This window comes from Myotis nattereri, assembly GCF_964212035.1.
Source record: "Myotis nattereri genome assembly, chromosome: 7".
Taxonomy (NCBI): domain Eukaryota; kingdom Metazoa; phylum Chordata; class Mammalia; order Chiroptera; family Vespertilionidae; genus Myotis; species Myotis nattereri.
In genome coordinates, this window is record NC_138082.1 from 71,660,649 (window position 1) to 71,673,771 (window position 13,123).

A 13,123-nucleotide genomic window follows, 5' to 3' on the forward strand; every position below is an offset into this window, starting at 1 on the left:
GATTGGATATCCTCTTGTTAGAGGGGTGAGGGCCTCAACTTAAGGGATTTGCATTCTTGCTAGGTGGCTTCATTTGGATACTTTAGCCTCTAAAACAGTCAAATTCATGTGGTTAAGAGTCAAGCAGTTTTACAGCTGTATTCATTCACGGGAACCAACATCATTAGTAGCTACTTGGATTGATATTTTTTTTCCATTATATATCTGATCAGTTATTTTTGTATATACTAATAATAAAATGATTAACTTTGTTTTGTTTATTTACTTATTGCCTGCCATCTTACTGAACAGTCAGTAGTTTTCAGTGGATTCTCTAGTTTTCCAGGTGTTTCATTACAATATTTTCCAGAGCAAAGTTGTTCCTTGCTTAAATTTTTAGACTATAATTTAATTTGTTTAGTTTTCAGTAAATTAGACTGGTGAAAAAAGATGTTGAGCTCTTTAGCAGTTAAAGGATTTAAGAAGATAAATATTCAGAGCAAAGTGTACAGGTAAAAGCTACTACTATGGTTTGGCTGTGATTAGAGTTGACACTAAATATTTGGCAGTGTATACTGGATATCAGATTGTCCAGACTGTGCCCTGGCTAGTACCCTCTGCTGGTGCATATTCTGGTATGTGATTTGTTAATCACCGTAATAATCTGAGGAAATAAAAATGAAAGTGTATATATGAAAGCCTATATCTGAAAGTCATTTTATTAATTTATATATATTTAATCCTCATTAGAGGGTATACTTTTTATTTTATTATTTTTGTTGATTTCAGAGGGGAAGGGAGAAGGAAAGAGAGATAGAAACATCAATGATGAGAGAGAATCCTTGATTGGCTGCCTCCTGCATGCCCCACACTAGGGATCGAGTTCACAACCCAGGCATGTGCCCTGACCAGGAATCAAACCTTGACTTCCTGGCTCATAGGTCGATGCTCAACCACTGAGCAACACCGGCTGTGAGAGTATGTATTTATTGATTTTAAAGAAAGGGGAGGAAGAGAGAGAGAGAGAAACATCAATTAATTGTCTTCTCTATGTGCCTTGGTGAGGATCAAACACGCAACCTAAGTTTATGCTCTGACCCAGAAACAAACTCACAGCCTTTCAGTATAGGGCAGTGATGGCCAACCTTTTGAGCTCAGCGTGTCAGCATTTTGAAAAACTCTAACTTAACTCTAGTGCTATGTCACATATAGAAATTTTTTGATATTTGCAACCATAGTAAAACAAAGACTTATATTTTTGATTTTTTTAATATATTTAAATGTCATTTAACAAAGAAAAATCAACCAAAAAATGAGTTCGTGTGTCACCTCTGACACGCGTGTCATAGGTTCGCCATCACTGGTATAGAGGGTGGTGCTCCAACCAACTGAGCCACACCATCCAGGGCCTGAAAGTTATTTTAGATAACCAACTTATTTTTATTTTATTAATATGGAAAAAAAAGACTCCAAGTCTTTAAACTAGAGAGGCAGTAGTCTAATTTATAATAAGCAATCTACCTGGAAATCTATTGCAATCCATTCATGTTAAGTAGTTAGAAAGGGGAAATAATCCTTCCAGTTAATCATTTGTAAAGCAAATGTAATTTTAGTAAATAGATTGAAGAGAAAGTTGCAGGTATTTAAATTTTCTCTAATATCTCCACTGGCTGCTAATTAAATCATATCCAAATACCTTAAAATATTTTCATCTTTACATATATATATATATATATATATATATATATAGAGAGAGAGAGAGAGAGAGAGAGAGAGAGAGAGAGAGAAAAGAGAAACACAGAGGAAGAAAGTCTCTTCTTTCGGACCTTACAACAACCCTGTGTCTAGACTCATAATAGAATTACCTCCATTTAGCAAATTAGAACCTAAATTTTCCATTTATTGATGCTTATTCTCACATTATTTTATATGTGTCCTTAAAGACAGCTCTGGGTCTACTTTAATAAATTATATAACATTTAATCCATGCATTTAAAGTGCATAGTTCAATGTTGTTTTAGTGTATGAGTTGTGCAACCATTATTACAATCAATTAGATAATATTTTTATTACTACTCCCCCCTTAAACAAAACCCATATCAATTAGTAGTCACTTCAATCTTATTTCCCCCATCCTCCCTAGCCACTGACAACCACTAATTTACTTTATGTCTTTAAAGATTTGCCTACTATGAACATTTCATGTGAAGGGAATTATAGATTAAGTAGTCTTATGTGATTGGCTTCTTTCACTAAGTATAATAGTTTCAAGCTTCATCCATATTTTAGCCTCTATTAGATCTTCATTCTTTTTTATTGCTGGATAATATTCTATTATATAGATGTGCAGTACCACCATTTATTCAACTATTCATCAGTTGATTGACATTTGGGCCATTTCTGCTCTTAGCTGTCTTTAATAATAAAAGTGTAATATGCTAATTAGACCGAACATCTTTCCAGACTACTTCCGGATGAAGCTGGGGCTACCAGGGAAGCCCGGGTCCTGGGTGCCAGAGGGAAGCCAGTGCCAGCAGCCAGGGAAAGGAAGGCCTACTCTTGCATGAATTTTGTGCATCGGGCCTCTAGTTATGAATAAAACTGCAATGAACATTTGTGTACATTTGGATACATACTGTATTTCTATTTCTCTTGGGTCTAGACCCAGCAGTGGAATTGCTAGATCATATGGTAATTATATGTTTAACATTTTGGAAAACTGCCAGACTTTTCTCCAAAGCAGCTGCCCCATTTTACGTTTCTACCAGCAATGTATGAGAGTTCTAATTTTGCTACATCTTTGTCAAAACTTGTTCTGATATTTTTTATTACAGTTATTATATTGGATGTGAAGTATGATTTTGATTTTCATTTCTCTGATGGATAATAACATTGAGCATTTTTCATGTTCTTATCAGGCGTTTGTATACCTCATTTAATTCATATACTCATTTTTTCCTTGGGTTATTTTTTACTTTATTGTTGAGTTGTAAGAGTTCTATATATATTCTAGATACAAGTCTGTTAGCACATTAATGCTTTGGAAATATTTTTTCCCATTCTGTGGATTATATTTTTACTTTCTTGGTGGTGTCTTTTGAAACACCAAAGTTTTTAATTCCTATGAAGTCCAACTTGATTGATTGATTGCTTGTCATCTTTCTTTTGATGTCATGACAAAGAAGTCTGTGTCTAACCCAAGTTTATGAAGATTTAGTCCTATAGTTTCTTCTAAGATTTTTATAATTTGCCTTTTACATTTAGGTCTATTAGCCAAAATATTGACTAATCTTTTATATTTATTGAGTAAAGGAACACATAATCTATTTTTCTCATACTCTTGCCAAAAAGTAATTTACCATAAATAATATGTTTTATTTCTATACTATCAGTTTTCTTCCATTTATCTATATATCTTTTCTTATGATACTACCACATTGTTTTGATTGCTGTAATTTTGTAGTAAGTTTAAAATCAAAAAGTGTGAGTCATCTAACGTTTCCCCCCCCAAGATCTATTTTGGTCTCTTTCATTTCCACTTGTATTTCAAGTGCTATTTTTGGTCTCTTTCATTTCCACTTGTATTTCAAGAATAGTGTACCAATTTCTGGGGGAAAATGCTGACTGGGATTTTGGTAATGATTACATTGAATTTATATTATCTATTGGGAAACAATTACCTTCTTAACAATATTGTCTTCCAATTCATGAATGTGAGTTATCTTTCTATTTTTAATCTTTAATTTTTTTCATTGATGTTTAATAGTTTTCAGTGTATACTTTTAAGATTGGAATTTTTTGGTAAAATTACTCCTAATTTTATTTCACCGTTTTGTATTTTCTATTCTTTTAAATACTATTGTAAATGGAATTGTCTTCTGAATGTTATTTTTGAATTGTTCATTGAAACTGTGTAGAAATACAACTGACTACCCTGACCAGTTTGACTCAGTGGATAGAGTGTCGGCCTGCGGACTGAAGGGTCCCAGGTTCGATTCCAGTCAAGGGCATGTACCTTGGTTGCGGGCACATCCCCAGTAGGGGGCGTGCAGGAGGCAGCTGATTGATGGCTTTTTCTCATCGATGTTTCTAACTCTATCATTGTCCCTTCCTCTCTGTAAAAAATCAATAAAATACATTTTAAAAAAATTTTAAAAAAGAAAGAAATACAACTGACTTTTGTATGTTGCTCATCTGCCCTGCAACCTAACTGAGGATTTTGCAATTCTAATAGTTTTTTTTTGGTAAATTACTTAAGACTTTGTACATTTAAAACATGTCATCTCCCAATAGAGATCATTTTACTTTTTTCAGTGTGGAGACTTCCCCCCCCCCTCAGTTTTTCTGACTAAATCTTCAACATGAAAGCTGTATGGAAGTGTACGAGTAGGAATTATTTTCTTGTTCCTGGCCTTATGGGGAAATCTCTCACTTATTCACCACTAAGATGACACAAGCCTTGGGCTTTTCAAGATTCCATTTATCAGTTTGGGGAAATTACCTTCTATTTCTAATTTGTTGAGAATTTTTAAGATGAAATCGGGCATAACAAAGGTTTATGATACATAAACCTTTAACTCAACCATGTAAAGTATGGGCTCATTGCAATGAGGGAGACTGAACACAAGAAGAGCTATAGATTATCTGACCCAAGAAAGCAAGCAAGCAAGCAAGCAAGAAAGAAAGAAAGAAAGAAAGAAAGAAAGAAAGAAAGAAAGAAAGAGAAGGAAGAAAAGAAAAGAGAAAAAGAAAAGAAAAAAAAAGAAAAGAAAAGAAAAGAAAAAGAAAAGAGGATTTTTAGGAAAGGGTAGAATTTATACAAAACTTAAGTATTTAAGTATGTTTTGTTAGACTTAAAGTAAAGCATAGCCATGTGTACTCTGTGTAGAGTTCAATACCAGGTCTACACTATGAATTGGACCCAGTATCCTGTTTCTCTGGAAACTACAAATTTAAGATCGATATGGAATGTTGCACCCAGAAACTTCTTATTTTAAACTCTGTACCAATCTTCAAACAGGAAGCTTTATGATACTCCTTGACTTTAGAAAAGAAGCCAGTGAATAGGGATTAGTACCCTTTCAATAGGAAGGCCATTGTGACACTTTACTGTTATAGCATGTTCTTGAGATAAGTATTATTTCTGTTAACTTTGTAGCAGTATTTATCCTTAACTTTTTCCAGCCAATGAATTCAATGTTTTGTATACGTGACTCCCTTCCAAGCACATCCTTTACTGCCACTTGCATCCCATAAGCCCTTATCTTGCCTTCAGAACACTGTACAGACAGGAAGGAGCTGCTGTTCCTACTTCAGTGATGATCTCCGTGAACTCTTCTGAGTAGCTGTAGAGTAGTGGTTGGTGTCAATGCGACAGACTAGTAGGATCAATTTTGCCAGTCATTGCTGTGAAAACTAGAATTCAGCAAATTAGTTTAGCAATGATTCTGAGTTATTTGCCTGCCTTGGATCTTTGATGAATTGATCTCATCTTTTTATTTCTATCAAAGCACGTTAGTACCTCATTCATGCTTAGCCAAACCCAATTACCTGATCAAAGAGGGGAGTTGGGGAGGGAAGGGGACTCTTTTACTTTGAAAGTGTATGAAGTGAGAAGGTGGTATTTTTACTAGCTATCCATCAGACATACGGAGCTGCTGAATTAGCGCTGTTAGAGTTTTTTTCTTACTTATGTCTATTCTATATCCTCAAGTTCCAAGAGTGTTTAACTCTGTAGTGATTTAGTCTATTCAATATTTCAGGACTAGTTGACTAGATAGATAGGTATTTTACTTTAATTTTCAAACTACATGATTATCTGTTAGGACTAGTAATTCAAAGCTCTTATTGTACCTGTTTATCTGATTTAGGAACCTTAATGTACACACACACACACACACACACACACACACGTACACACATACCCCTCACATACATGCCACATGACCCAATGTTGTATTAAATCATCATAAAATGGACATAAATATCTTATGTTATCTTAAGTACTAATAAAATATTTTTTGTGATTTTTTTAAAATTTGGCAGATGTTTAATTGACAATTTGTTAATGACAAACACAATTATAAAGACTGAGATATTTTTGAGAAAGACATATATTACTGAAATATTTTTAAATGTAGCATCAGATTATGATTAAGTGTACTGTCAGGCTGTCGTCTATTACAAAATACAATAAAAGAGATTATACGTGGCCGGTGAGGTGTATCATGCACTCTAGTAACCTCAGGGTTACTAGGGCAACCATCAACTTCCTCTCAATAGTGATGCCAAGTGGTTTCTTTCTAATTTGTAGAAAAAAAGTTCCCATGATGAACATCTGTCAAAGTCAGTTAAAGGGGAAGGTACAGAGTGAAGCTGGATTAATGATTCTGATTTGCTTGGAACTTATTTTAAACTATGCCATTTCTCATTCTATCTGTGAATTCTGAAGGAATATAATGCTGCTTATACTATTAATGCAGTTAATCATTTCTTAAGTGATTTGATATTGCAAAAAATACCATGGAATAGATGATTTATTATTTAATAACTGGAACACCTTTGGCCATTATCAACCTCCATCCTACTCACTTCAAATAAGAACACATTATGATTCAGATAAGAAGAGCTTAACAGGTTTTATTATGATTATGTTTTATAATGTTTCTTCTATCATCTCTGACTTAAGTTTCCAATCTAATCACCCACATTATTTATTATAAATTGTTTTGTTGACTGTGTGAGAGGAGGCTACTCATGGTGAATTACTGGTTATACAATTCACCCAGAGTCAGACAATTTAAAATGAATGAATCATTTCTTTGGTTCCAGCTTGGTGTAGATTGAGAATGGTCCTAGGTGCTTAAACTCATCTCTAAATACTAGCAGTCATGCTAAAGAATATAGGCTTTTAGAAGCAAATGAATCTGCACTAAAAATTTTGCTTTAATACTATCAATTCTGTGACCATAGGTTTCCGTTTCCTTCTTAGGACAAGATGAACAATAAAACCAACTTCACAGAGTAGATTTATACACAAAGTGATGTATGCAAAACAAGTAACATTTCCTAGCAGAAATACAGTGCTCAATAAATGGTAGCAATTAATTTTTATTAGTGGATTTTTCTCTATTCCATGTAGAAAAAGAGGATAATGACATGTTTAGTCTCATTAAATAAACCTAGTTCAAATGGCTTTAATATTTTTTCATTCCCACTAAATTTTATTGACCACCAAACTAAATATTTACCCGTTTTGAACTTTAAAATAACCCTTTTTATCTACTTATTTTCTGAATAATTCCTTTCAGAGATTCCTTGAGAGAAAAACAACAAAAAGGCCCTTCCTGCTAAATGTTAATTTATTAGTATGACTGCTAAAGCTGTGCACATTTTTTCTCAAATTTAACATGCTAAAAGTAACTCTGAGGAAAACAGGTAACATGAAGGCAAAGTATAATTTTTTTAAAAATATATTTTATTTATTTATTTATTTATTTTACAGAGAGGAAGGGAGAGAGATAGAGAGTTAGAAACATCGATGAGAGAGAAACATCGATCAGCTGCCTCCTGCACATCTCCTGGGGATGTGCCTGCAGCCCAGGTACATGCCCTTGACCGGAATCGAACCCGGGACCTTTCAGTCTGCAGGCCGACGCTCTATCCACTGAGCCAAACCGGTTTCGGCAAAAGTATAATTTTTTTTATACTTAAACTAGAGACCCAGTGCACGACATTAGGGCACTGGGGGTGGGGATCACTCAGCCGGCCTGTGCCCTCTTGCAGTCTGGGGCCCCTTGGGGGATGTCTGCCTGCTGGCGAGGAGCAGGCTTAAGCAGGCAGGCAGACATCCTGCAAGGAGTCCTTAGTGTTGCTGCAAAGGCAGGAGAGGCTCCCGCCACCACCGCTGCGCTCACCAGCCATGAGCCCAGCGTCTGGCTGAGTGGTGCTCCCCCTGTGGGGGCGCACTGACCACCAATGGCAGCTCCTGCATTGAGCATCTGCCCCCTGGTGGTCAGGGCATGTCATAGCAACTGGTTGATCTGCAGTTTTGGTCGATTTGCATATTAGGGTTTTATTATCCTATATAGCAAATGGGTAATATGCAAGTAGACCGAATGGCAGAACAACCAAACAACTAATCAAAGTGTAATATGCTAATAATATGTTAAGGCTGCTCAACTGCTTGCTATGATGTGCACTGACCACCAGGGGGCAGATGCTTCGACCTATAGGTTAGCTTGCTGCTGGGGTCCGGCTGATCGGGACTGAACAAGATGGGCCTGACATGCCCTGGAGCCCTTCTATGGTCCCTCCCTGGCCCGATCGTGCACCGGTGGGGTCCCTCAGCTTGGCCTGCACCCTCTTGCAATCTGGGACCCCTCGGGGTATGTTGGAGAGCTGGTTTTAGCCCAATCCTCCAGGCCACTTCCCTTGGGAGAGCGCCAGATGCAGGGCTTATGGCTGGCGAGCACTGCTACAGCAGTGCGAGTGTCTCTTGATCAGGACTGATTGGGTGGGAGCCCAGGGCAGGCACAGTGGGGCCGAGATGAGTGGGAGTGGCAGATAAGAGCTGCAGGCGGCGTTGGACTGCGGGTTTCGGTCAGATCTCTGTAGGCCACTCAGAGGGACTCCACCCATGCACAAATTCATGCACCAGGCCTGTAGTCTATAATAATAAAAGCGTAATATGCTAATTAGACCAGACAGTCAAATGACCTTCCAGATGTCATTCCAGATGTCTTTCGGACAAAATTGTGGTGGTGGGGCCGAGGCAAAGGCGATTGGGGTGATCAGGCAGGCAGGCGAGCAGTTAGGGGTGATCAGGCAGGTAGGCAGAATGGTTAGGGGCAACCAGGCAGACAGGAGAACAGTTATGGATGATCAGACAGGCAGGCAGTGTGGTTAGGGGAATCAGGCCTGAAGTCAGAATGGTTAGGGGCGATCAGGCAGGCAGACGAGCAGTTAGGGGCATCAGGCAGGCAAGCAGAGAGGTTAGGGGCGATAAGGCAGCCAGGAAGAGTGGTTAGGGATGATCAGGCAGGCAGGTGAACATTTAGGAGCTAGTGGTCCTGGATTATGAGAGGATGTAGGCCAGGCTGAGGGACACCCCTTCCCATGTACGAATTCCATGCACCGGGCCTCTAGTATAGGATATGTACCCAGCACCTCTATGAAAAATAAAACAGCTACCCTATGTTATTGTAGAGATTGGGAGCACAATTTTAAGCAATAATTACTCATTTTTCACGTTGTCACTTGTATATACTGGAATCTACATACTACCATTTATCTTTCTTTAACATTTAAAGCATGCCTTAGCTGGCAATTCATTTCATTTTCTTTTGTTTTCAGATCATATTATTTGAATTGAATCAAAGACCTTCCTGCATGAACTTATTAAAACATTCTCTGTCTCTGACTGAGTTGCAAGGGTGGAGTTAGATGTTGGCTTCTTGATACTATTGCAATTTTTTATACGTTTGCTTTTCCTTGACATCTCCAGATATAATGTCAAGAGGAAACTTATTATGATTCTACCTGAATGGTACCTCTGCCTTATGATTTTCAAAAGTATCTCTAAATTGTTACAACTGGATACTTGTTGAAAATTAATATTTAATATATGAAAATAAAGGACAGCCACCATTTTCCTAAATAAATGCCAATTACTTAACTGAGTTGTTTTTTGTTTTTTTTTTGAATGAGAAGATTCAGTCTTAAATGATGTTCTTACAAAAATCTGTTCCCATGAGTAGTTTACAGCACAGTCTTGCTGTGTATAATCAACTATCAATTATAAGCATTGCGATTACTATAGTTTTATTTTGAAGAAGTTGTGAAGAAATGATTAATAAAATATCATATAGGTATACATATGTATCTCAAAGGTTTTTTTCTGTCCAGAAGCCAAGTCTTTTGTAGATAAAAGTGTCAATGTATTCTTTCTTCCATCAGATGTGGGTTCTGTTGAAGGCCTTGCCTATCACCGAGCCTGGGATACACTGTACTGGACCAGCTCCACTACCTCATCCATCACCAGACACACCGTGGACCAGACTCGGCCCGGAGCCTTTGACAAGGAGGCTGTCATCACCATGTCAGAGGATGACCATCCGCATGTGCTCACCCTGGATGAATGCCAGAAGTAAAAACAGTGCATTTTTATTTCTTTATTATCATTATATGCCAACGACTGTCAGGTTAATTTTAAAATGAACTCACTTTAAAATTAAAGATTTCCTTTGAAGTTCTCTTTTCACAATTCATAGAACTAGTTTTTGTAGAAGGATTGTAAATGTGAATAAAGAAAATCCAGACTCTTTGAATGCATGGCATCACTGCCATGAGTAATCCAGTCAAAGCAAATTAAATAATGAAAGGGAAAACAGACAATATTGTGCTGGAAAAGGCATATGAAAAAGACATTAGGGCACAGCTGATTGAAATTAGAAATTTGGGGGGAAAAAGACTATTAATATAAATTGAAAACTAAAAGGTGTTTTTGTAATTTAATTTAGTAATTTTAACAACTGGGGATCTTTCCAATTAAAATACTGAGAAAACAAACAACAAAACATCTTGTTTGCTGCTATATTTTCAACATTTGATGCTAGACTACAGCTTAAATAGTCCACATCTATTGATGATAGAATGTGCAGACATTTATAATAATACTTACAAATAATTCATAGCAAGAGAAAATACTCAGGCTATAATATGGAGCAAATATAAAATGACAAATTAGAAAAAAAAGTCATGCTTTTTGAAATGCCATAAAAAAGTAATTGTAAGAAAACTGAAGAACAAAGCTTTGGGTAAGTAGGAAAAAAAAAGATTATATCTATATCTATGGAGTTCCATTCAAATACAGTATGGTAAGATATTTATTACCTACTAGAAAATCCTTTATCATTAAATGAAATAAGTAAATAAAAGTCAGACCAATCTGGCTTTCACTGAGCAGAAATAGAAGAGCTCTTTTTAGATGTGGTGAGGAAAAATCAGAGACTAAAAAACAATGACATGAAACACTGGCCCTGACTACTTGAGAGAAGAAAGAGCTACATAAATCACTCAGCGCAAGAGGAACTAAATCTGGACCCTCTGATAGAGTTGGAAATACGTTTAGACTTATTTCACTTAATTGAGTACCTTCATCTTATAAATAGAGGCTCTGAAGATTGAGAGATGAATGCTGAGAGGAGGTTGACTCCTCAGAGCTCTGGTGATTTACTTAAGATGGACACAGGCCTTCCGATGCCTGGGCTATAATGCTACATTGCCTTTAAATGATTATACATAGAAATGACATATGCAGTCTTGCTTAAATGTAAAATATTATGTCAAATTGTTTTTCCTTGTCAGTATTTATTAAGCATAAATTTTCAAATATTTAAAGCAGCCTTCCTGTCAGCTTCCCTCTCTTCTGCCTACTTTCTCTTATTTATCCCTTCCCTTTCTCCCTTCCTCTCCTTATCCTCCCTCCTTCCCTTCCTCCCTCCTTTCCTTCCTCCATTTCTCCCTCCTTCCCTCCCTCCCTCCTTCCCTTTCTTCTTCCCTCCCTCCCTCCCTCCCTCCCTCCCTCCCTCCCTCCCTCCCTCCCTCCCTCCCTCCTCCCTCCCTCCCTCCCTCCCTCCCTTCCTTTCTCCTTCCTCTCTTTCTTCCTCCCTTCTTTCTTTCTTTCCTTCCTTCCCTTTTTCTTTCCATCTTCCTTCCTGAGCAGTAACACCCAATCTTCTAATAAACTCTTAGGTACAGTCTTATAGATAAAAAGGAGGAGTGGGGAGAGAAAGAGTGTTTTAGTAAAAGTAGGGCTTGGAGATTAGAATCTGCAGCCTCTCCACTCTTCCAGTGACCTCTAAGGGCCATCGAATCCTAGGACTTCCTTAAAGAATAGTTTGACAAAGCATTCTATAGAATCTTTAAGTAACAAATATTATGTTTAAGGGTTGATAACCCCTGGGATTCCAGAAACAACATTGTAATTTATAGAAAAAGCTCACTGAGAGAGAAAAAAACAAGATACTAAAGAAATACTAGTATAAGAGTTTAGTAATTGTATTTCTCTAAAACATTTAAATGGAGCATGCAGAATTTAAAAAGCGAACCTGGAAGGAGAGGGAGATTTTGATTTTCATCAATTGAAGAAAAGTAGTAGGGTAAGAACAATGTCTAAAATGATCATATTGGACCTCCTGAAAAAGATATTAATAAGTAAGCATATTCTCAGTTCAGAGAAAATTTAAGATGATGGTTTTATACCTGGTTATAATAAATCCTCACTATGCAGAAAACTGGCTCAATTTAATTAAATTACTCTGAGAGAATACATAGAAAATTGTTTTCCAGAAATAGTTTTCAGGTTTCATTTTTTTAAAATTGGAAAAATATGCATGCAAATATAATATACATATCCCCTTTATTACCTACACTTCCTTAAGGACCAGAGATATGAGAAATAATTTGGTTCTTTTAAAATAGTTTGACATTGCCATGTTTCCACTAATGTTTTTACTGTTAATGAAAATTTTAATTTATTTTTACATTTTTTAAAATTTATTTAGTTTAATGTTTTGGACCAACTGGAATGAACAGCATCCAAGTATTATGAGATCTACCCTGACTGGGAAAAATGCTCAAGTGGTGGTCAGTACAGACATACTCACCCCCAATGGCCTCACCATTGACCACCGTGCAGAGAAACTTTATTTTTCGGATGGCAGCCTAGGAAAAATTGAAAGGTGCGAATATGATGGGTCCCAGAGACATGTAAGTTGAGAATTTCTTGGTTATAAATGTAAACATTTGAAAAATATGTGCTTTATTCTTGCCGACAATATGCATATGAAGAGATTTCAAAATAGGTTAATTGTTTGAATCAATCCAATTAAATAATATATTCAGTGAGAAAGAAAACCGGATAATATTTTGAAAACTTGATCTTCAAGTTCATTTGCTACCACAGAGACAGTTTGACTCATATGAACTTTATTCTGGAGAAACAATAACTGATTGAATTGTTAATTAATGGAATTGTTACAGTGATTTGCATAAGCTCCATTGTTATTTATAATATTTTTGAAATGTGAAATGAAGTTGATTAGTTACCCTAGGCTAAAAGAATATTAGAAAAGAATGAAAT

At 36.4% G+C, this 13,123-nt stretch overlaps 1 protein-coding gene across 2 annotated transcripts in view; it reads left to right on the forward strand.

Moving 5' to 3' along the window:
* The window catches only part of LRP1B (LDL receptor related protein 1B), a 1,698,272-nt gene that overhangs the window by 1,369,003 nt on the left and 316,146 nt on the right, over positions 1–13,123 (forward strand). For both annotated transcript variants that reach the window (XM_081095916.1, XM_081095917.1), the window contains exons 42-43: positions 9,937–10,126; positions 12,546–12,750. In XM_081095916.1, the coding sequence (XP_080952042.1) occupies positions 9,937–10,126; positions 12,546–12,750 (395 nt within the window). The remainder of the gene's footprint in view (positions 1–9,936; positions 10,127–12,545; positions 12,751–13,123) is intronic.